Source organism: Pleurodeles waltl, chromosome 4_1 (genome assembly GCF_031143425.1).
Source record: "Pleurodeles waltl isolate 20211129_DDA chromosome 4_1, aPleWal1.hap1.20221129, whole genome shotgun sequence".
Lineage (NCBI taxonomy): Eukaryota > Metazoa > Chordata > Amphibia > Caudata > Salamandridae > Pleurodeles > Pleurodeles waltl.
This window is the reverse complement of record NC_090442.1, coordinates 810,539,258-810,565,027: the sequence shown is the minus strand read 5'-3', so window position 1 is coordinate 810,565,027 and position 25,770 is coordinate 810,539,258. Positions and strand designations below refer to the sequence as shown.

The following is a 25,770-nucleotide window of genomic DNA, read 5'->3' as shown; positions in this document are numbered from 1 at the left end:
ACAAAAACGTCATCACTAGGTAGGAGAGAATCCAGTAGCCCATTGGCTAGTGTCTGTGTGGCCCCTTCAGGGCAATTTCATGAGATATTTATGACATGCCTGGCACTCTGACCCTCAGATCACCTTATAATCTGACAGAGAACCTAAGAAGGACTGCTCAGCTGTCCCGGTGTCCGCACAAAGAGAGGCTGCACTGTCAGAAGGACTTAACCTGCTGCACTTTGGGCTAGCAAAGTTTGAACTGTGCCTGTGGCTCCTGGCTTGTGGAAATTTTCATTCCCCGCCCTAACCTACAGCAGTGATTCCAAGGATCAGTTGGCTGAGTTCCTGGAACCAGCTCCAGGAACACAAGAGCTGATGTTCCCCAAACTGACAAGTTTGTAGTCACTGCACATGTTTGTCTGCTACCATTTGCACGGCACCCAAAAGGACAAATCTGAGATAGTCAAAAGTTGCACCTTAGTCTGCTGGACCAGAAAGTGCTATCCAGGTCTGGATTTGTCACACTTAAGAGACACAAGCCCCCACCTAAGGATCTCACCCCAACTGCAGCACAGAATGACCAGAATCTCGGCATCAGCTGGCCTGCTGCTGCAACATAGTAGCCAAGTTCGCCCCTCTTCCCCAATGGACAAAGAAGCACCCACAAAGACACACTCATCGACCACACCGCAACCAGAGCTTATTTTAAGCATATTTTGCCTGCATCCATTAGTACCAGGACCACTCCAATTACTTCTATGGTGGTTGTCCTCCAAAGTTTGGATCTTGCTTCAAAAAAGCTCTGGTGGCCAGGAACTGTCCAAAGTGTCCACTCTCGCCCCCCCTAGACCTGTGTGCTGCCAGAATTGTCCCTCCAACCTGGGCCATAGTAGCTGAACTGTTTCAAACTTTTTAAAAGTTTCTTAAGTTTTTGTTGACCAATGCTTGTTTGTGGTTGCATTTAAAAGTGATATATTCTAAAATCTATACTTCTTGATTTTGTTCATGAAGGCCCCTCTCAAAATATATAAAAATATATTCTATTTTTATAAATTGGTGTCATCTTTCTTTTGTGTGCTATGAACTTTATTTCGCTGTCTGGTGCTGTTAAATGCTTACCATATTGTTCCTTTGCTAAGCCTTACTTCTTGCAGCCACAGCTACCCAGGGTTGAACTTATGGTTAAGTAAACAAGTCTGACTAGATCCAAGATGGTATTGCACAATAAGGCCACACAGCCATATCATATAGTACACTCTCACATTGGTTCCTAGTAGTGGGATCCAGAACTTGTGTTTAGTTGTACTAGACAATTAATACACCAGTAACTACTGGAAGAAATCTCCAAACTGACATTTAGAAAACTTTTTTTTCTGTGACTGTCAAGTTCTGTTACAAGGCACCTGCTTTTCCAAGAAGAAAAGCTACAAAGTTTGCAAAATGTTCTTGCTAAAAAGTCCTCAAAGACATAGAACGAGGGAGCTGACTTGGCCACCGTACCCACATTTAAGATTAGTGAGCTGACAGCACTGTGCAAGGAGAGGAAAATTGTTTATTCATCTTTCTGCCAAGACGAAAACTACAAAGTTTGCAAAATGTGCAAGGAGAGGAGAGGAAAATTGTTTACTCATCTTTCTGCCAAAAAAGAGTATCTGGAGGAAGGTCTTAGGGCCTGGCAGGACGCCAGAAGGAACCAGGTTCAACTAGAGGAAGTTATCACCCCTGAAAGGGGTGGGTCAATAAGAGGGCAGTATCCATTCTGGCCTAAAGGTGGACCCTGAGAGTGTAGTCCCCTCAGCTCAATCAATAAATAACTCCCTGTCTGGGAGTGAAAGGAGTTCCACAGTAGTGAGGAGACAAAGGAACCTGGAGGCCCAGCTTAGCCTCTGGGAGATCAAGAAGAGGAAGCTGGCCTTGGAAAAGAAAGGACTAGCCCTGAAGGAGAAGAGGATCAAGCTGGGGATAAAAACCCAAAAGGCATGGTGGCTGCAGTAAAGAGGCAGAGGTACCTGCAGAGGATGCCTATGATCTCAGGTTTCTCAAGGGAATCGTGCCTAAATATGTAGACAGGATTGACATTGATAAGTGGCTGGCATCCTATGAAAGAGCTCCAGGGATGAGTAGGTGGGTGTACGCAATTGGGGGTCCTTGCTGTGGGACCTCATTCCAACTGTAGGGAGAGATAGGCTACTGGCACTTGAGGATTAGGTTCAGAGTCTTACACTCACATGAATGATACACTCATTGAGATCTTTGGTCTCACCCCAGAAGAGTACAGACAAAAATTTTAAAGCACACAGAAGGGAGCAACATAGACATGGGTTGATTTGGTTATCACTAACTAGCTGGATTAAGGTTAACAAGGTGGATACTCATGAGGGAAGGTACAATTTAATGGTTAAAAACCAGAAACTTACCAATTGTTCCTCAGAGAAGTTACACCAGCATCTGGTAGACTCCAAGTTATCTAGCCTTAGGCAGCTGGGGAAGATAGTTGATGAATCGGTGAGAAACGGTGAACATAAAAAGGGAGGACAGGCCCCCCTTCAATGGAAAGATGGGGGCAAGTTTAAAACATCAGAGAAGCCCAATGAGTCCCCAAAAGAAACCCAAGGGAGGAAGCCCAGAGCCACATGCCAATCGAAGGGAAACGGGTATCGGAAAGAACTATGACCCTTCAGAGGCTGGGGTGTGCTTGGACTACTTTGCCAGGGCACAAAAGGGATGATTCTGCATGCACCAAAAAGTCGCCCACTGGTGACACGCCTAAAGGGATAGCCAGAGTAGAGATTGGGGTACAAGTTGTCCCTGGGGATTGCAAGGGGTACACTTGAGCCATACTAGGTTCCCTGGTTGGTGAGGAAGATGAACCTTTGGCCCACTGGCCTGCCAGTACGGTACGTTACAGGCAGTGGCCAAAAATCAACAGGGTGGAAGTTCAGGCCTAGAGAGATACAAGTGCCAGTTTAACCATGGTCATGGCCAAGCTTGTTTCCCCAAGCTAGATCTTACCTGATGAGGTGCATGGGACAGTCAACTCTGACAATGTGAAAAAGTCCCATCCCATAGCTGTGGTAGATTTTGAGTGAAGAGGGGTATGTCCCCTGCTATCCCAGTGGAGTGTCTATAGGGCAAATACATTGAAACTTCTGCCTGGGAAAGGATGGAGGGAAGAACGTGTGCAGCAATGCTGGGTCTCCTCAAGTGGGTTTGCGTCTCCACTAGAGCAGAGAAGGCCTTTAGGGAAATTCATGGGATTGCGCATCCTGAAACAGTGGAATGAATACCTAGTATCAAGTGGAAGTGCAAGAAGCCTGGGGAGGCTTCTTCCAAGTGTCCCTGTAGCCAGAAGGAGCCTAACCCTCCGAGCAAGGGCCTGGACTCTGAAGAGGAGGGTGTTGCCTTCAGATACTTGCCTGGCTTGGCAGAACCTAAAGCAGCAGACGGTGCCTCCAGGGAGGACCAGAAGCAGGAACAGAAGACTTCTCCCACTCTTGATGCATTGGTACTCATAAGGTATACTCTGAGGAGGGAATCCTGTACAGTGAGGCAAAGCACCCCAAACCAGAGGCAACCAGGAGAGTGGTGAGCCCCCCCCCCCCAACAGTACAGATAATTCCTCCTTAACCTGGCCCATGACATTCCCTTAACTGGACATCTGGGGCAGAGTAAAACCTGGGACAGGTTAGTGAACCATTTTTATTGGCCTCAGATGTCAGAAAAAGTGAAGGATGTTTGTCACTCCTGTGTTACCTGCCAGACCAGTAGCAAGGCAGGTGGCAAGCCAAAGGCTCCCATGATACCACTTCCTGTGTTGGGGACTTCCTATGAGAGGGTAGGGATTGACAATGTTGGTTATAGACCCACCTACTGCCTCTGGTCATAGGGTATCCTAGTGGATGTGGACCATGCCACCATATATCTTGAAGCAATTACCCTTACAACAGTTACTGCTACTGTAATAGCTAAAGCCCTAATTGATATTTTTACCAGAGTGGCTTTCTCTAAGGAGGTCATTTCAGATAGGGGCACACACTTTATGGCTGCTATCTGAAAGCAATAAGGGATGAGTGTGGGTTGACTTACACGTTCACCACACCTTACCATCCATGAGGAAATGGCGTGGTTGAAAGGTTTAACAAGACTATGAAAGGCATGATTATGGGTTTACCAAAGAAACTCAGGAGATGGGTTATTCTTCTCCCCTGCCTATTGTTTGCTACAGGGAGGTTCCTCAGAAGGACGTTTCAGCCTTCTGAACTACTCTTTAGACACAGTGTCAGGGGTCCCTTAAGTTTAGTCAGAGAAAATTGGGAGAGACTTCTCAAGGAGCCCAAACAGGACATCCTATCTTATATATTAGGCCTCTGCTCCAGGATGGCAGAATACATGAAAAAGGCAAACAGAAACTTGGAGCCCAGCTAGGCCTGACAAGTGGCATGGCAAAAAGTCTGCTTTGGTTGAATACCAAGCTGGACAATTGGTGTGGTGGTTAGAGCCTGTGGGACACAGAGCCCTCTAAGACAAATGGACCTGACCTAACCCCATGGAACCCTCACAGGGTGATACATGTGAACTGGCTCAAGTTACATCATACCAGAGCAGATATCACAATGCTCATGGTGACAGATTGCAGAGAAGAAGAAGAACGTGAACAACTCTCAGACCTGATGTCAACCAATGTCAAAGATATTTCAGTGGAGGGAGCGGGTGGCTCTTCCACTTTGACAAGACAGCAACAGAAGGACTCTTACCGTGTGCTTGGGTAGCTTTCTGGACAGTTTTCCTTGACTCTAGGTGTGACAGCATGGTGTACCCGTAATGTGGACACAGGTGGCAGTTCACATGTCAAATGCAAGATTTACAAGTTGTCAGGCCAAGTCAGGGAGAGCATTAAAGCTGAGGTTGCTAAAATGCTAGAGTTAGGTCGATTGAGCCCTCTAGTAGTCCATTGACCAGCCCAATGGTTCTAGTGCTCCAATCCAAACCAGAAGGAGGAAACCCAGATATGAAATGTTGTGTGTACTAGAGATCTAAATGCAGTCACCCAGACTGATGCTCACCCCATACCCAGAGCTGATGAGCTCATAGATAAGCTAGTGGCTGCCAACTATCTCAGCACCTTTGGCCTGACCTCGGCAGATAGCCCTCACACCAGGAGCCAAGGAGAGGTCTACCTTTTCAATCCCAGAAGGCCATTTTCAGTTCAAAGTGATGCCCTTTTGGTTAACAAAATCACCTGTCACCTTCCAGGGGTTGGTGAATAGAGTACTTTTAGGCCTTGAAAACCCTAGTGCAGCATATCTGGATGATATTGCTGTATTTAGTTCCACCAGGGCGGATCACCTGGTCCACCACAAGGAAGTGCTTCAAGCCCTTCAAAGGGTAGGGTTGACTATCAAGGCATGAAAGTGCCAGATCGAGTAAGGTTCTGTCGTGAACCTGGGCCTATAAGTACATAGGTGCCAGGACCTCTCCAGCCCAAAAGCTCCAAAGACTCACACCCAAGTCAGAGACCTTTTAGGCCTGACTGAATACTAAAGGATGTTTTTAGAAGGCTATGGTTCCATAGTGGCACCTTTAACAGAGTTAACCACTGAAAAGTAGCCAAGGAAAGCCATATGAACCGATTCCTGTCAAAAGACCTTTGACACACTTGAGGAAGCTCTGTGCTCAGCACCTGTCCTCAAGGCACCTGACTTTACTAAAGAGTTTATTGCCCAAATTGATGCTTCAGAATACGGGATTGGGGCAGTTCTGTCACAGCTGAACGACCAGGGTCAAGATCAACCAGTTGCCTTTATCAGTAGGCAACTCATCCCCAGAGAGCAGCATTGGATTGCCATTGTGAAGGAAGCCTTTGCAGTGGGTTGGAGCCCCGAAGACGTTACAATCCGACTTGTTTGGGACTCACTTGACAGCTTAAACGGACCACAGGCCTTTCAGATGGTTAGTACAGAATGGAGGCAAGAACCCCAAGTTGTTGAAGTGGTCCATTTCCCTACAGGGTATGGGCTTTACAGTGGAACACAGACCTGGGAATGCCCATACCAATGCAGATGGCCTTTCCAAGTTCTTCCACTTAGCTGATGAGAGTTACCAGGATAAGAATTAGTTGCTTGTCACCTTTTGCCTGGGGAGGGACCATGTAAGAAAATACTTCTTTTTGCATGGTCACCCCAATATTCTTGGACTGATGCTGCTTGATTTTCAACTCTTAGAGTGTACTGAGGCCTTCTAACCAGATCTCAGTGCCAGAGTTTTAACCTCATACCAAAGAATTGTCAAATTGGCTAAAGCCAATTGGCAAGTGCTGACTTACTTATATGTCCCTAGTATGAGGTACCCACAGCGTGTAACACATTGTCTACCCAGGGCTGCATTACCGTTTGTGCCACTCTGACCCCCATAGACATCTGTCCTGCTGGTACTGGTTGCCCAACCTGGGCAGGAGTAGCCAAAATAACTGTTTCAAACTTTTCGAAGTTTCCAAAGTTTTTGTGGACCAATGCTTGTTTGCAGATGCATTTAAAAATGATAATATCTTGTAAAATCTGTATCTCCGGAGGCCTCTGGTGGGTTTTATTCATCAAGGTCCTTAAAATTCATAAAAATACATTCCAATCTATTTTGATAATTTGGTGTCATCTTTCTTTCGTATTTCGTGACTTTCTTATTAGTTGTTTGGTGCCGTTATTAAATGCTTTACACATAGTTCCTTTGCCAAGCCTTACTGCTCACATCCACAGCAACTCATGGTTGAGCTTAAGGTTAAGTGATCAAGCCTGACTAGACTCAAGGCGGTATTTCCTAGAGCTTTGCACAATAATGCCTCACAGCTATATCAAATAGTACACCCAAATCATCACATTCACCATGAACAAAAGAAGCCACACACCAAACTACAGAACTTTCTTTTGTAATTAAAACTTCAAATTGGAACCAATGAATTCCACATGATATTTATACTTTCAAAAGTACAATATTAACACAGGGTTTGTCAGTTAGAAATAATAGCACTTTCATAGGTCCTCATGTTTCTATGGTCGTGTCTTCACAATTTCAGCCCCTTCCCAATTTACAAATGCTGAAAAGTACCAGTGGTCCAGTGTTGAATCTTATACCTATGTGTCTTCTATCAAAATATATAATTCCCAATTCAGTTTAGCAGTATTATATAAACAAACTGAAACATGCCACAATCACTATTCACAAATCAGTTAAAAATGAAACATACAAAAATCACTTAATACTGTTAAATAACAAGAAACCAACACAGTCCTCTTAACAGAAATTGTAGGACTCTGACTGCTTTACAGTTACTGACAGGGAAAGATCATTAGGGTTGTCCCCAGCTATTCATGGCATTCAAGTATAAACTTTACATGACAATTTTCAAATCTACCAATACGGAGTTGCTGTCACTTGAAATGCACAAAACAAATATTTCATAAAGGTTGCATATGAAGGTTAACAAAATACTTTTGCCATTACAATGTGGTATTTACTCACTGGGCTTCAAAAGCGCATTAGTGCTAGGTTTGCTATCCCCACAGAAACAAACATTTCAATTGCTTTACAAGGTTTTCACTCAGTACTCCTGCATGCAGCTCTAGAATTAATTAAAACCAAATGGTGTACAACTATCCAAATTTGCTCCCAGTTTCCTAAAACAGCAGTCCACATTGAGAACATATAGCAAAATAAAGTAAAAACAATCTGCAGCGATATGTGTCTATGGAAGCATTTACAATGTGAGTAATACAAGCCCCAAGTCTTCATAGAGTTTGGAGTACAGTTCTTCCTAATGATTATTCTTTGCAGGGTGAACCACAAATTAGTATAGAAAACATCCAACATATTGAACCTTCTGAGCCATGTTCCTCCAGACAAATTCCAAAATGGCATTATCTTGCATGTTAAATGTGAGTAACTTTCATCTGCGATTACTCACATTAATAATTCAAACTTTGGTTATGTAACCAAAGTCAAGCAACCTACCAAATTTGGCTTCCATGGAACGGGCAGAACACCAATTCCACGTTACATATGTTTGATGGTATTTGGAGCAATCTGGAAAACCTCTATGTTTAACAGTGTAAGAAGAAAGATGAATCTTACTATTAAGGTTATCAAAAGCTCTCCAAGTTATTGGTATGGTTTGTATTTTGCCTGAAATATGTTTGTGATGGAAACAAGTGGAGAAAGTTGCAAAACATGTCAGATTTCTCAAATATTTCTACACCAAAATGATAAACCGTTTGTAATCTGCCTAGATCATTAAAGGTTTTGCAATAGTTTATTTTCTCTACCTTTTTCTGTTAAGCCACTGAAGCACTGTAATTTACTGAAAGCAATTGGCTGATTTGAAAGTCCTTTGGCTTGAGCCCCCAGTGACATACTCAGATCGAATCAGAGAGGTTGTGGTGTTTTACTGTCAAATTACAATATAAGCAAATCGATCTTGTTAATTAATTTGAGCTAAATATTTGAGTGAGACCAATATTTTCAAACAATTGTGTATGTGCTAAGTGTTCAAAGAATTCTTGGATGAATTCCAATTGAAGCAAGAAAATCAATATTTAGAAACCAAAGTGGATGCTAGTTTGAATGAAAGCCCTACTGGAAGCATCTACAAAGGGATTTGAGAACAAACCGCAGAGGAAAATTGTACCAGCAAAAGGGCTAATGGCATAAATAGAAATAAGTTAATGTAGGGAAAAAATCTGTAAGAATGAAATCTAAAGCAGCAAAAGGTGTCCTACAGGAGCAAAGAAGAAACGTTTAAATGTGGCCACATCTAACTATATCACAATATGGAACAGTAACTCATACACGTTTGATAAAGCTATAAATTACATTAAGGATATCCAAATTTTGCTTGGGAAACTTCACTTAAAATCAAAAACAATTTGGTTACACCAAATAAAAGGGGACAAACAAAAAAGCCTCCACGATGGGTTACAGGAGGTTAAGCACCTCAAAAGTCTGCTGGAGTTCCTGGCAAGGTCTGATGGGTAATAATATTGGTCATCACATTAAAGATCACAGCCTCACCTGTAACACTACTGGGTATTTACTTGTTACTAACCCTTGCTCAACCAACATTTGTAATACGACAAAACATTGGTCCCCTTGGGGGAAGTGCAGGCGTCAACTGCCACAGCAAAATCTAAAAAAAACACCAATTGATTGGTTTTACAAGGAATCAAATCCTGAATTAAATGTGGAGTCAAGAGAGTGTCAATAGTTGAACACTTTCAGCTTCTACACTGCACAGCAGAGAGCATAAGCTGGCAGGTGATCGCGCAGGTGACGATGCGCCCTAGAGGTGGCAACAAGCCACATCTATTGTCACGCAAAGAACTACAGTTGATTGAAAAATCGATGTCCATCAGATATGGACTCAATATAGCAGAAGATTGGCAGCAGGCTGCATTTTTTTTATATAACTTGATAAAACATTAAGCCTTTAAATATTAGTTACTTCATTTCAATTATGTTTTGATATATTTTTTGCACTAATAATGTGTACTTTCAATACTGATTAATTAACTAACTAGCTTTTTATTAATTTGCCTGTTATTTTTGGTCATTTTACTGGGTCATCAGGTTTGCAGTATTTTGTCTATTTCTTTTGTAGTCCACTTCTTTTAGGAGTGCTACAATTTTTTACTTCTTCACTTTTTTTTATGTTTTCACATACCCTGCATTTAAATCTTCTAGCAGCCCAGTTCCATCCTTTTTTCCTATTTCATAGCCCCTCACATCTGAGTTTAGGGATGGTGCAATGCGCTGCTTATCGGGTTGGTCTATTTATAGAACTTGTGGGTATGTGTGAGTGGTCAGCTTCTTGCAGCTCTGCACATGTTGTTTCCACTTGATGGGAGAATGCGGCCATTTTTCCAAAGGCACTAGTCATCTTCCAATTTTTACTAAAGACTGATATTTTGCATTTTCAGACCCTTGTGAGCAAATTATTACTCAATGTGTGATGGTTTACTGGAGCAAATGCTTCTTCTGGTTGGTCAGTTTTTCTGTAAAATGCCACACTTTCAAATTGTGCACCCAATTTTTTCATTAAATACATTAGACATTTTTTGTTAATACGATAGTCCGTATTTATAGAGTCTTGTGAGCCACTAACGATCTTTGAAATGGAGTATGTGAGCATTTTCATAAAAAGAAAAACTTTTGATTTGCTTTGGGGGGGAGGGAGGTTAGGTCATTATTATTACTATTTTTCCACTAAAGTCTTATTCTTTTTTGCATTAAAGTCTGTTTTTGAGAGCCATAATCACATTTGATTAGACCACTGGTTTTCTTAAGAGTAATCAAAAACTGTAGCTCCTCTGTAAACAACAGTTTTTGATTACCGAGTGTCAAAATGTTTTTTCTTTTTTCTCTACAGAATCAGTTTAACTGTATTAGAGACTGAGAAACTCAGATTTTTGGATTGATTGCTCCAAATTGTTATGCAGCTTTCCTCTTTTCCAAAAGGCAAACAAACACATTGTATTAAGGGAAATGCTAATACCTTTTGGTCATTCTCTCTTTGTAGGTGCTACCTCACTTTTTGGTCCTGATGATGACCCTCACTAAATAGTTTTATTAGGGTTGAAACATTGTCAAAATAGACTAGAGGATTAATTTTAATTATGATGTGAAACATCACACTGTGATTCAGAGTTGTGCTGTTGAAATCTGTATTCTTATTAGCCCCTTGTTGTGTAAGTATGCTTTGTATATAGCACCTGGGCACTTTCACTCACTCACTTTCACTGCACCATTTTCATTGGAGCACCTTTTTGTGCTATCTCTGTTGGGATGCACTGTGTTCATATTTGTTCAATTATACTCATATATTGGAATTGATTCATTATAAAACCAATTGATGTTTGTTTAGACTTTGCCAGGGAAGTTTAGCCCTACGTTTCCCCCTTGTTTTGTCTTACTACTGATTTGACCGGGTTATAGGGCTGCCCTTTTGTTTTGCACTTTTGTGGCATTAAGGCAAGCTGTCCTTTACCTGCTTAAAGTATCTGAAACTAAAAAACATTAGATTTGAACCAACATTTCTAGTGAGAGTCTGTTACAATGTTTCAGTCAGCACAAATATCCTAGAACGGTCCACAGTAGGCCAGTAGTAGTGCAATGTATATACTTGGACCAATAAGCAATTCAATATTTCTCCTAACTGGATAGTTACGTTCTTACACTGGTCATAAGCAAAGGTACTTGGTAACTCTGAAAACAGGGGATTTTCGCATTTCAGCATGAAGGTCTCCAGGTAAGTCTGACTGTTCAAGGCATCAGTACAGAGAAGAATGATATCCTGTCTCAGACAAGTGACCAAAGGCTATCACTGATGCAACCACACCAGCCATTACTTCAGGAGTTCTTTATCAGTACGACTTGGCAAATGGGCCTCTGAAGGAGACTCTCACAAAGAGGTGGGCATTTCATATCTAATAGCTGAAAGAACATGGAATCTATGGAATACCCTTAAAAGGCTTCAAAAAGCATCTCTCTAATAATAAACTTTTTAGGAGGCGGGTGAAGGGGGCAAGGGACTTGAGTGGGTCGTGGTTAGCCCTGTTCTGATTAAGGTATGATGAAGAATAAAGAATGCTGACTGTTTTATTGACAAGTTGCAAAAAAAGACACAAAGTCCGTCAAGGGATGTGCTGCCATCTTTTGGAAGATACACCATATTCATTTTAAAACATCTAAGCATGAAAATATATTTTTACTGAGATGTGCAGCCAACAGTAGGACGGTCAGCACAAAGATGAGAGTTTTTAACTGATATTAGTGTCCCATTACAAAAAAACATAACTATATAAATGAACCCTCCTATGCATTCAGAAGTGAGAACTGCTATATCCCAGGGGTCTAAACCAGTCTTACTCTCTTGAGGCTTTAAGGAATGGGGGGTGAGAATTCTATTGACAATTTCTTGTGTTATTTCAGCCACCTAAAATTTGCTTATGCACACGTTTGCTAAGGTGACAAAAATAAAATCAGAGAGGCAAAAAGCATACTTTTGGGAACGTGTTGAGCAGGTCCCATATCTGTCAAAAGAACTCCGATATTACTTCTGTACTTCAGTGCCCCAAAATTACTCAATCTGCATTTTTGTACTTGTGGGGGAAATACACGGCACACTACTTATTTACAGAGCACCTTCAGGTAGATGTTCTAATTTCTTCGCTGATTTTGCTATTATCCACTGTAGTACCTAAACCTCCTGCGATTGAAAATATTGTACAAATTGACGCAGACAAGGCACTGCCCTTAACTGGCTCTAAACCTACCTAGAGTAATGCTGTCAAGATGGTGTCTCTCTCATCCTTTTCCTCTAAAACCAGGTAATCAGGTTATAATGTCCTGCTATGGTCAATTCTATTTCCCTAGCTATTTAATTTGCAGATGTTTCCCCTGGCTTAACCAGTACTCCAAGTCGAGGTCCACTTCCGCACACACAAGGACAGCACCCAGACTGCACCCAGACTGACTTAGGGCTTACATACCACAAGTACTCTTTTAAATAACAACCAGGACCTTTAGGCACAGTCATAACTCTGGCATCAAATGATGGCAATGGCAGAAGTCTTCAAACTTCATGAGACCAATGGGAGATCCTCCTTACTTATCACAGATAGTTGCACCATCCGAGCATTTAGTCATGGTGTCTACACCACATTGTCCGCATCACAAGCAACCAAAACAGTTCAAAATCTGGACATTCTCAATTATCTTGATTTGTCTCTTGGCAGACACAAGACCGAGGTTGCTAACACCTTTTTGTATGACTGTGGATCCTGAATAATATCCTCCTATTTAGGGACACCCAATATCACATTCCTGCCATCGACTCACTGATCCTGCCCAGACTTGACTACCCCAACTCAATCTGTCTAGGGTCACCGGAGAAAATTCTAAAATATTTCCAACTAGTGCAAAATGCTTCCTCAATGGGTTTTATGCTTTCACTGGAGCACATAATATTAGTGCTTAGAGCCTTACACTGTTTAAACATTCCCAGAAGTCTGTTTTATGCCCCTATCAATTGTTCATCATGCGCCATATCTGAATACACTTGAACCAAATACTTGGTACTCCCCAACTGTATAATACAGTCTCAGAATCAGTGCCTCATGCTCAGTGTCCTAGCTGACAAGGGCATCTTCTCTAGATTATCCCTCTTTTGTTTATAGACAAAGATGTTCAGAAATGTTGCTGTCTTCCAGCAACTGGTTAAACTTTGGAGAAGCTAAAATATGCCAATCAAATCAAAGTTTAGCAACTTTGCTGTGTTTCCTATCTCAGGTTAGAAACGTTCAACTGGGAATCTCTATGACGGGTTGTGCCTTTTTAACGCCTACCAGCATAATGTTTAACAACAAATGAAATCCATGAATTTGACAGCATCCGGAACATTGCTGTGTAGGTTCTTTCCAACAATGTCAAAACATCAAAGGCAAATAATCATACATGCAGGTTAAGTCTGTCATCAAATTAACGATCTATTCTGAATTGAACCTTAGGAGTCACATGTAACTCCCTACACTCAAGGTCAGACTTAATGGACATTGAATTGGCTAGGGTGCAGGAGCAGTACAGGAAGACTGGTTTCACTGGTATGTTTTTTGCCAAGCAAGCCTTTCTTATGGAATGATATTATGTATCGACATTGAAACATACATCTTCCCCTGCACCATTAATAGCTTGTGTCCTTACAAGGTAGACAGACGCCAATTTTACTATTCTGTTTCTGTGACTTGGATTGATGCAACTAACCCCTCTCCCCAAACCCCAGGCTTGTGACTATTATTTTGTTGCTGTGGTTCTAGTCATTAAATGAACCAGTGACACATATCTTAGTGGCAAGTTGCTCTGAGCTGGCCACCTAGAAGATTATAGAAATAATGACTTCAGACAAAGAATCCCTTCCTTCAGCGATCACGTATCACAACACAAGCAGTGGATCCAGCCATGTCTCTGATCTCTACTTTAGAGAAGGGTGTAAAGATTCATGTACTCAAAGCAAAGAATACCCATAACAGCTGCCTAACAGATACCCTTCTGGATCATGAGTTAAATAGCCATATCCCTCCATCACTCCTATAATACAAACTAAAGGAAAGGCGATCTGAATATCCTCTGTTCTTAGCAATGTTTTAGGCACTATGGGCCAGATGTATAAAGGTCAGGTTTTGCAACTCACAAATTCCCAGACTCAACAATTTGAGTCGCAAAACCTGATGTACAACAGTGTCTCAGAAACTGTTCGCGATTTCCAAATGGGTCGCAAGGGACCTGCCTTATTAATATTCATGAGGCAGGTTGCAATTGGTGACCCATTTGGGAATGGCCGCACTCACAGGGATGGTGGCCTTCTGGGGTCAGCAGACCACCATGTCCGAGACTGCTTTTTGAATAAAGCAGTTTTTTTTAAATGCAGCTCGTTTTTCTTGAAGGAGAATGGGATGCATTACAAAAAAAACCTGAACATTTATATTTTCATTTTTTCATTTGCTCTGAAAAAAAGTTGGCGCCGCCATTCACAAAGGGGTACCTTGGGGACCCCTTCCCATTGGTAATTGCGCTTGTTTTGCAACCACATTCACAATTGCAAAACAATCATACATACCACTGTGACTCGCTATTAGGAAGGGATGCCCTTGGCACGCCACTTCCTAATAGCGACACGCAAACCCATTTCGCGATTTGGTAAATAGATTACCAAATTGAAAAAATTGCGTTTGTACATTGAAAAATGCTTTTTTTTGGTTGCAAACGGCCTGATTCAACTAATTCTATGGATCGAGCTGTTTGCAACCAAGAAAAAGCTAGGTACATCTGGCCCTATGTCACAAAGTGGTTATATCACAATGAAAAACTTGGATCCATATTTATACTTTTTTTTGCCACGCATTTGCGTCATTTTTTTTTTAAGCAAAAGCGGCACAAACTTACAAAATACCATAATATTTTGTAAGTTTGCGCCGCTTTTGCATCAAAAAATTACACAAATGCGGCGCAAAAATAGTATAAATATGAGCCCTGGTCTTCTAGATAAATCTTTAAAAAGATACAATTATGTTGGGCTACAGCTTTTAGGATGCCATTTCCACTATAGTATTCCAGGGCTAAGTAGTAGACTTTTGTAGCATCCTTGCCAAATATAACATATTTTATGTTCTTTATAACCTAGTGGAGAGGTGGTTAAAACACTGAATAGTCACCATCCCTATTTGAACACTGAATTGCTTAGGGTATTATAGAAGCATAGACAGACATTCACATGTTCAATGATGAGAGATGGTCATAGTCAACGTGCCGGTAACATAAACATAGAAGAACATTTAATCTTGGTTACGTTTCATAATGCTGCAGACCAAAGATATATACACATCACTGCAGATGTTTTTAGTTTGGAACTGTGGTAAAATGGGCTGCTGCTTTAAAGGATAAACTTTTCTTCCTTATAAACTACCAATGGCATGTGAATATTAAAGAAAACAATGCAGAACTATGTTTCTCTAAATGGCCTGTTTGGAAGATGAACAATACAAAATGTAATTTAACATGTGTTTGGAGAAACAACCACAACTGTGTGCTACCCATAGCAATAGCGTGCTGCCAAGGATTTTTAGGTAAGTGATCAATTCAACATCACCATACTTGAAACAAGGGGATTTCGTATCTCTTTCAACCTACTTTGACCCAGAAGTCTTTCTTCTCTATTCAAGACTTGCAGTCAGCACTTCTGTCTCTGACATCTATGACTGCAGTCATGAACTTTTAATTTATCCACCCTCTATCTCTTCTCTTTAGAGGCAATGGTCCAGCTCGTGGTTTTTAAGTTTGTAAAACAAAATAATACAAGCTAGAATATACTAATGTAGGTCTTATTCAAGGAAAAATAATAAACCTTTATGAATTCAAAAAAACAAGTCGTAATTCTAAAAATTCGAAACCCACATTAAATGGCAGGAGAGTGCACAGCTGGTTAATCTACAACAGAATAAGCTCCAAACCGATGGCTACAGTTAACCAAGGCTTGCCATACTACACATGTTTTGGTCAATCAGCTAACTGATCGAATGTATAACGACAGTGTTGTAGCCGAGCTATTATTAGTTTCAAAACACCCTTCAACGAAGGACTTAACGGCCCACTGCACCAAAAAAATTCAAACACTATACTCCAAGGCGCAGAAGAAAAAAAACAACCACATACACCAGCCTGCTAGCATATAGCAGCTCCCGAGTGGACCAAATAAATACAATTCACTAAACAGCAATTTAATACAGCCTAACAATTATTTGACACATTTTTATAAAGTGTGTGTAAAAGTGCACCACTATTAATTGTGCCATGTACCTCTTACGAGGAGTGGCTATAACTTTTTTTTAAATTACCCATGTCATAAAGATTCACGTACAATGTAAGTTTTCAGTGACAGCCTTTATGGGGGGAAAATACTGGTTTCAAACATATGTGTTGTTTTCTCTACAGATATTTTAGATTTTGTAGCACTTCCCTTTCAAGAACAGTTTCCATCTACCTCATTTTGAACTTTTCTCTAAAGCATTCTTCTTACTTAGTTTGTCCTTCATTTTGTATCTCTGTGTTTTCATCCTTCGACGCAGGAAGTGAGCACAGGAAAGGCAGACTTCAGTTCCACTACACCAAAGGTGTTAAGAAAAATGTAGCATTTCCTCAATGGTGAAAAGCAAAAGAAACCTTTAACTTTGCAAAGTTGCTACCGCATTAAATCGGAAAGCTGAATTTTCTCACTTTTTCTGCCACTTTCTGTTTGGAAGGTTGATTACTTCTCATAAAATGAGAACTAAGGAAAAATGCATACAAAACAGAAAAACATAACATAAGCATAAACTAAATGGAAACACCTGTAGACTGGTAAAACTGACAAAAAGTTTAAATTGTAATGGACATTTATTTTAAACATGGCAAATTGCATTTTTGAAAAATGTTTGTGTCCCTTTTAAAAACTTCCTGCACTGATATTGACAGATCAACCAGCATGTGGCTGAGAGAAACTGAGTACAGCAGAGGGTAAGCTTCCTGGCTAAAGGTCTCGGATGTCTTATCTGCCCTCAGTATCCTCTCATGATATCACACCCAGTATTGAAACATCAATGATGTGAAAACAAACACACGTCTAGAACCTCCTCAGAATACGGCTTGGTATAAACCAACAGAACTGAGGTTGTAAAATCAATGCGTTTTTAACAACCTCTCCTCCGAAAACGCCCTAAGAGAATACATTGCCTTAGAATGATTAGAGTTGGTGTTAACCTGAAGCCGGTTGGTTTTCATTGTGCAGGATTCTGCTCAACTCGCTGGCCGAGCTCTGTCCCTTTCTACACCAGGATCTGCAACATACCCACATTTTCCAATTCTAAGATTACCTGTGTATTCTGAACTAATGTAAGGGCTGGGGAAAGCGCCTCCTTTCAGCCTTTCTGACTAACGTCCTTACAAATGGTCCATCTGCTTTGACTGTTGACACATCAGGGTTTATGTTCTCGAAAACATTGCAATTTAATTGAGGAAAATAATTACAAAAACAGTTCCTGCGAGAAACAGATGCATTCACGTATCACAAAGTCACTGCCACGTCTTCAGGCTTTCAGCAGGTTGATGTGTTAAATATACAAACAGTAGTCAGTTAGCAGCAATGATTCCACAATAAATAACGCTCTGTGTTTCTCAGTCAGTCCTGCACAAAATAATGCAGCTACAAAAACATCAGCAGCCCATAACCTAGTGGCTCTAGTGACAGGACAGACCTTCAAACCAACTGTACAGAGAGTGTCACACTGTGACAACGAGTAAAAAAAATCTGCAGGTCTTAGATGCGAAGACTCCGCTTGGAATTAGAGAGCGTAGAGGCACAGGCAGTCCTAGCACACTATCTGGAGTAGTTGCCTGTAGGTCATAGTTCATGGCTGGAAATGGATGCTGGATGTAACTGAGTTACAGAGTCCTAAAACAGCATACTCTGTCTTCTGTTCTTCCCGTGCCCTGAAATGAAAATAACAGGCTTAAGGAGAAGTCATTACACTGCGTCCCACTTACACCATCTCTTTAGCCAAGAAGATTTACATAGGGTGTTCTTACCATCAAGTGAACATTGCTAAGCTTGAGGGCTAGTTTGGTAGGTTAGGAAAGTCAGATGTGACAAACTACTCAAACCCAACTACAACAAGCATTGGCAAAGCTAACAGCTTTGACTTTTGGAGACTGAAAAATAATTGGCTTTGTGCTAGCGAGGTCTTTGTAAAATGCAGGTTCAACACAAACTTTCCATTACTAAGCTCTGGCCTGACCTTTTTATGTTTATGAGGAACACAGTAGTATGTCCAAGTGAAAATGTTGGTAAAATATAGAAGGAACCTAAATGACAGCAACATATGAAGCGAGTGTCAGTATACCCTAGAATGGAGGGCTACTAAGGGAGGAGAAAGAGAAAAAAGAGGAGAAGAAATGAGGAAAAAGGATAAAAACGAGCGAGGGATTAAGAGAGTAATGCAAAAAAGTTGGATTAAGAGGGACTAGGAAGAAAGCTAGAACAAGAGTCTAGAATCGAAAATACAGTAAAATGATGAGAAGGAGAGGAAAACGAAGATAATGTTACAGACACAAAGAGACCGCTAGAGAGAGTGAGAAAGCTAAGGAGCAGGAGATGGAGAGTGTGTATGAAGAGGAGGAAGATGAATAGGCTTAATTTAGGAAAAAGTCTCAATCGGTGTCCTATTTTTCCAATCAGCACAGAAGGTCGATAACAGTCTTGTTATAGAGCGCAGACTCTTATCACGATCAACGGCAGGTTCAACACATGCACAACAACTGTTGGAGAAACCCTCACTTTAGGGCATTAGTGGGAGCAGGAGCTGAAACTGGTAGGCAAAGTGAGAAGCTAGAATTAGAGTTTAATAATGAGGAACTTGCACTGGTGTGTGTGGTGTGAGAAGCAGACATGGGTAAGTTGTAGTATAATGTCAGTAGCTGATACTGAGAACAACAGGGTGGGATAGTGACTTACAAGCAGTGTGCAGACTGGGCACTAGTGGACCATCAGAACCTTGGACTGGTAAGCAAAATGAGAAGTAGTCAGTGAGAGGAGTGTAAGAAATTGGGTTGTTGGTAGACTTGGGTGGAAGCCCTTGTCAAGCAGCAACCACAATACCTGTCAGGGTGAGGCAGAAGCCCTAAATTAACCTGGAAGCTTGGCACAGAGCAGTCAGGCTTAACTTAGAGGCACTGAGTAAAGCATCTGTGCAACACCTCAAACAGTAATAAAGTGAAAACACCAAAAATAAGGATCCGATGTCAAGTTAAAAAAATAAAATGTTCTTTAATAAACAAGACAAGACTAAAATGACAAACATCCAATCAGATGAACCAGAGATGTGCCATTTTACAGTCACAAGTTCAGACCGACCACGAAAGAGCGTGGGCCAGCTGCAGGGACCCAGTTAGGACTGTTGAACAGAGTACTCTAAACCTGGGTTTGCTGAGTGTTGTGAGGATCCACGTGGAAGATGTGACGGCTCTGAGATGCAGCGAGGCTGCAATGTAAGGGCCTACACTGTGGTAGAGGATCTGGTTGATGGGGCTTGACACGTCCGCGTCGGGGATGCAGCGCACAATCGGGGCAATTCGTCAGGTGTGAGGCTGCGATGCAGAGTCCGGTTTTGTTGAGAAGGCTACAATCAACAACGGATGCGAGGGCCTTAACAGAGGATGCGTCACGCAACAGCGGTTCCGAATCGGGTCTTTACAATGGGTCCAATCCACGCAGCAGCGGCAAGGCACTGGTTCTGCTAGGGGTTACGCCACGCAGCAAAAGAGATGTGTTGGTTCCGCTTTATCCACAGAGACTGGCAGAGAACCTTAAGTCCACATCCAAAAGCCCAGGACTGGGGTGACACCACTTGGCAGGGTAGACTCACAGATGGCACAGTCCAGGTGCACGTGCGAGGTTGATGGAAGCCTGTTGTTTCCCTGAGGTTTCAGATCAGGAGTCCAGCAAACTAGCTATTGGAGTTTTTCTGCGTTCAAGAGATGCAGGTTCAGTCCTTCTCACCCAGGCAAGAGGGCAGCTGGCTGCAGGGAGCAGTCCTTCAGATCAGCAGACTGGCAGTCCTTTCAGCAGCTCAGCAGTCCTTCTTCCCGGAAGAGTAGCCACAGGTCCAGAAGTGTACTGAAGAGTTCATGTCTGAGGTCCAGTATTTATACCCAGTTGTACCTTTGAAGTGGGGAGAAGCTCCTAGAAGCAGGCAACCTAAGTGCACAGGTGCCATCCCTTCCTCGCCCTGGCTCCAGGCTATTTACAGGAGGCATGCAGCCCTTTGTAGGTTGACAGGATACAGCCTATGCAAGTGTAAGTGGGGCTGGGCTCACCTCCTCCCTCCCATCTTGCCAGTGATGGCCCTTCCAGTCACACCTAAGCTCCCACTGTGTGTGGCTGTCTAGGAGGAATACACACAGCCTATCAACTGCACTCAGTCATATGACCCAGAGACCAGCTGCAGGCACCAAACGATGGATAAAATTGCTAAGCTTCAAAAGCAGTGGGTTATGTAGGTAGGGGCAGGTGGTCCAATTAATCTTTTTGGTCACCTCATCTCACACTGTAAGAGTTGTCCTGGTTGGTGTGCTTATGTATGCATTGTGGGGCTGGTCAACTTTAGCTTTCTAAATTAAATCCCAGATCCCACTCCCTGCTCTATCCATATGCAACTTGAATTATTGAATTCTTGTCGTGACCACACCGATATCACCCTTAATTGTGCCCTCTTATAGCATTGGTGAAAGTCTGGCAACGCCAAACCTCCCTCCATCTTTGGGAGACGTAGGAGCTTGATTGGTAAGCAGGCTCTTGGTTCTGCCAGATATCACCTGGTTTAAGTACGCAATGTGGAAAAGAAATCTCATTCCATTTCTTTTGGAGGCTCTGAAACATGTAAAGTACCCTGGCTAATACAGTCGTCTTAATAGCGTGATTTCTACCTAGCCATGAGAGGTATATGGGGGCCCACTTCTTTAGCTCACACTTGGTTTGTTGGAACAGTGGGGGGAAATTATCCCGGTATAAATCCCTATTTTTGGGGCATTTCTTACTTACAAGTAAACTAAATATGCCAATTGGGTATTTTTTTCAGAAGAGAACACTAGCACTTTAGCACTGGTTAGCAGTGGTAAACTGTACAGATTCATAAGGCTAGCAAAAACAGGGCGTCTGAAGGCAAAATGTTAGGGAGAAAACCACACCAATGATGCCAGGTCTAACAGGAGTGAATCAGGTCATTTGAAATGTCATAATTGATGTTGTTTAACATGTCATGAATGATGTACTATGTGAGATTTTATGCAGTGTATGGCAGGGCCGCACATTATAGTTTGTGCATTGAACTATTACTGGTGAATTTCAGTGTTGTTTTTTGTTTTTTATGCATTAGTTTTTAACTCATTACAACACTTAGGTATGACAGTACTTTAACCTTTGCTTTTTAGTGAATTTCTAGGTTTAAAAAAAATGTAAGCTAAGATCTTATTACCATAATTATAACATCACTTATTTTATTTTTTCAGAGAATGTATGATTTTTATGTTAGGAAAGTTCATATGATGATATCTCACCGTAATGTCTATTTAACCTTTGCTTTTTTTCCCAGTGACTTGCTAGGGTTTTCTTGAGCGTATACAGCCAGTACCTCCACTGAGCAAAGCCTTTAGCCATTGGCAACCAGGGCTTGACACAGGTCCATTCCCTGTGGTGGCCAACCCACTAAAACCTGCCCTCTATGGTCTGCTTGCTGCTCCTACTCCCCTCCTGCTTGCCCTCTATTGTCTATCTGTGCGCCCTTGCCTCCCCCTCCTGCCCTCCCTGGTCAGCTTTCTGCCTCTACCCCCTACTGCCTGTCCTCTGTTCTCAGTCTGCCTATCCCATCCCCTCCTGCCTGCCTTCCACAGTCAGCCTGCAGCCTCCGTTCCCTCCATGTTGCCCTCTGTGCTTGGCATGCTTGCTTCTCCCCACTCTCACCTGCCTCTGTGGGCCGTTGTGCTGTCCCTAACCAGGCCGGTTGCCCTCCTTAGTCAGCATGCTACCCTTACCCCTGCCCTCTGTTCCCCAGGTGCATGCCCCTGCCTCTCCCTCCAGCTCTCCGTGGTCCATTGTGCTGGCCTTGCCTATGCGGAGGTACTCTCCATGGTCAGATTGCTGCCCCTGCCACCCTTCTGCATGCCCTCTGTTCACCATCTGCGTGCCACTACCCCAACCTGTCAGCCTTCTGTAGACAGCTTACTGCCCATGACAGTCTGCCCATCGTGAGCAGTTTTCTGCCCCTTCCTCCGTGCCCCTTCCTCCATGCCCCTAAAGGTGTGATGTGCTGCCACTGCCCCTTTAGCTTGCCATCTATGGTTAGCTTTTTGTCCCTGCTCCTCCCCTCCACCTGCTTCCCTTTGTCCGAGTCCATGTCCCTGCCCCTCACATAACCCTAGTTGATCAGTTGTGCTGCCACTGACCCTTTCACCTGCTCTTTGTGATTATTAGTCGCGGCCCCTCCCTACTCTGTCTGCCTTCCAGTATCCACGTTTGCGCCCCTACCCCCTCCTTCCTGCCATCCATGGTCCATTATCACTGCCACTCCTGCCTGCCATATCTGTTCTTCTGTGCTGCCACTGCCCCTCCTCCATGACCTATGGGGTCTGTTGTGCTGACACTGCCCCTCTTGCCCTCCCTATGTGGAGGGCTTGATGTACCTTCCTCTTTCCTTCTGCCTTCTGTTGTCTAGGTCCAGCCCCTTCGTTCTGTTCTCTCTAATCCTTTGTGCACACCCCAGCTTATCCTGCATGGTCTGTTATGCTGCAACTACCTCTCTCGCCTTTCCAGTGTGGTCAAGCTTGTAGCCCCTCTCCACATCCCCTGCCAACCATTGTCAGAGTCTGTGCTCATAGCTCCTCCCTTTTGCTCCATGGTCCCTTATGTTGCCACTGCCTCTCTTTCCTGCCCTACACGGCTAGCTTGCTCCCCTTGCCTCCCTCCCACCTGCCCTCCTTTGTCTGTGTACATGCCTCTGCACCCTTGCTCCTGCTCTCTATGGTCCGTTGTGCTGCCACTGCCCCTCTCACCTGCCCTGCAAGGTAGGCTTGGTTCCTCTGACTCCACCCCTTGTCCTACATTGTCTGTCAGGCTGCTGTTGCCCTCCCATCTGCATTCTGTGGCCTATTGTGCCGCCACAACCCCTGCTGCTTTCCGTACGTTGTCAGCTTGCAGCACCTGCTACCTCCTTCCTGCTCTCGAATTTCCGAGTCTATGCCCCTACCGCATGCATCCCTCCTGCTGTCCTTGGCCTGTTGTGTTGCCATAGCTTCACCCTCTTGCCCTCCATGGTTTGTTGTATTACCACAGCCTCTCTTGCCTGCCCTGCATGACTGGCCTGCTGCCCTTGTCCCCCTTCACACTGCTCTCTGTGGTCCATTCTTCTCCCACTGCCCCTCCTATCTGGCCTGCATTATCCATTGTGCTGCCACTGCCCCACCCGTCTGCCAGACAGCTTGTTGACTCTGCCATAGTTCCCACCCTCCTGCCCTCAGTTGTTGTGTCCATGCCCCTTCCCCCTCATTACACAGAATTTTAATGAACAACTAAAATGTTAATGTTCTATATTCATGAAGAAGTGTGTTGCACCTTAAATCATCTCGATGGAATCAAAACCACCATAGACCCTGGAGCATTTCCTTTAGAAATTAACAAAATGAGGGTATTTCTTTCTCGTAGAAATTATTGGTTAGTGCTCTAGAAAGCAAAAATGAAGACATTTTCGGGGTTCTTAAATAGGGACAAAGGGCTTTTAAAGTAGTTCTTATTTTTATGGTTTTATCCAATTGATCACTTGAATATTTGTTGCACAAGTTACTTAAGCATTGTGCACACCTTCTATTATTGGGGTATGTTTGGGGTACATTTGGGCTCCTTCTTCAGACAGGCATGTTTGGAGACTTATTTGTTATTAAGCGCACTCCTCTCTGTTTACTGCAGTATCCCCTGTAGGAAAGGCTTTCAGTTTTCCAGCTTTGGTTCAATCAAGATGGATTTAATGTGCCACACTTTTCTCATAAACATGAATGCTAGTGCTCAAGATGTTCTTAGAAAACTGTGGGAGGCTGCAGTAGAACACTAGGGAATCAACTGAGAGGCTGCTGCTGTTGGAAGTAAACATTGTACTCAGTATTCAGACTTGATTCTCACATGGCAGAGGAAAAGAGTGTGAATGTACAGAAAGTATGCTCTCATTTTAGCTTTTGGAGCACCATCTATACCTCTATGATATAATGATGAGAAAACCAAGTTTTCTCTCAAGCATGTTTCATTAAATCTTAGCAGAGGATCAGCATTTTTCACAGGGTAAAATCATCTTATTATACACCTCAATTCCTAGAACTAACATGGTGCCATCAATAAATGATTTATATTTTGACTAAAATCACTGTTTATGTGTGCTCCTTTTGTGACCCTCAAACGCTGGTTTTCAATACAATGCATTTCAATGGGACCATGTCTCAGAGCCCTCTAATGGCTGCCAAACATGTTGAGAATGTTGTGGGTAATCAATCCTGGCAGTGGTGTGAGGTTGCTTCGGGACCTCCAACTCCCCCACATGCCCTTTGGTCTCAGGATGGGGTCGCCCTACCACCTTACAACTTTTTTAATTCATTTTTAGGACACTGAGACCTGTAATGGCTGCCATAAAAAACTGTTCAGGTTGTGACCTACCAATCAGGTCTGACTAGTCCCCTTTAAAGTGGCTATTCAGAGCATATCTGGACACCAACTGTAAATAGCTCCATACATTTTGATCCTTAATTTCTCAAAAATTGCTGAACAGATTCACACCACATCACAAAACCCCATACTTACTGAGTAAAGATCTAACTTTCTGCCAATTTGGGGGTAATTTCTGCTGAGCCAAATTTTCTATATTGTTGTCTAAAATTCTCTATAAAATCTTTCCAGTAAGGTGCTGTTTCATTTTTCGAAGGTTTGTCAAATGGCGCTAAAGGTATTAGTGTATGTATATATATGTGGTTTACCCACTGGCGGTTGCCAGTAGATAGTTATAGTTAGGACCTAGTTTCCATAGGAAAAGCATTTTCTGTTTTGCCAATAACTTTATAACTTTGATGCCGTTTGACGAATCTTCACAAAGTTTTCAAAACTAGTATGACAGTCAGTTTAGCTGCTGTGCTGAAAGTTTCAGGGTGATCTGTCAATCAGGGGCCAAGAAAAAGGAGGGCCTCAAAACGCATTTCCCCCATGCATTTCACCTAAGGGTCTTTAGACAAGATTACAGCCTGAACCACTGAACGGAGTTACACTAAATTTGACAGGAAGCTAGATCTTGGTGTTCAGATCGTGTTTTTTGTTATTTGGTGTAATTCCATTCAGTAGTTTTGTGGTTATTAAAGGAAAAATACATTTGTATAGCTGGTGGAGCCTAAGCACAGATCTCATTGTGAGTCCTGATTAACTGTCAGCACTTCTACCAGTAAGTGCTCTCAGCGGAACATGCCACGAACAGATGTACACTGAGTAAGTGACATTTTCCGTTCGATGGCATGTGTAGCTGCAGATACACATGCTGAGCATAGACTACAAAGCAGTTTGTCCTCCCATAAATGAGCGGCGGTTAGCCTGTAGGAGTTAAAGTTGTTTGAAATAATGTTCTTAGTACAGCTTGGCCTACT

General features: G+C 42.7%; 1 protein-coding gene across 5 annotated transcripts in view; it reads right to left on the bottom strand.

Moving 5' to 3' along the window:
• Window positions 1-10,250: 10,250 nt before the first annotated feature.
• Window positions 10,251-25,770, bottom strand: part of CDK17 (cyclin dependent kinase 17) — a 410,092-nt gene continuing 394,572 nt past the window's right edge. For 4 of the 5 annotated variants that reach the window (XM_069229533.1, XM_069229534.1, XM_069229532.1 and 1 more), the window contains one exon: window positions 10,388-18,042. In XM_069229533.1, coding sequence (XP_069085634.1) covers window positions 18,005-18,042 — 38 coding nt within the window. In that variant the 3' untranslated portion in view covers window positions 10,388-18,004. Of the gene's footprint in view, window positions 18,043-25,770 lie in introns of all 5 variants that reach the window. The other variant, XM_069229530.1, reaches the window with a different exon arrangement.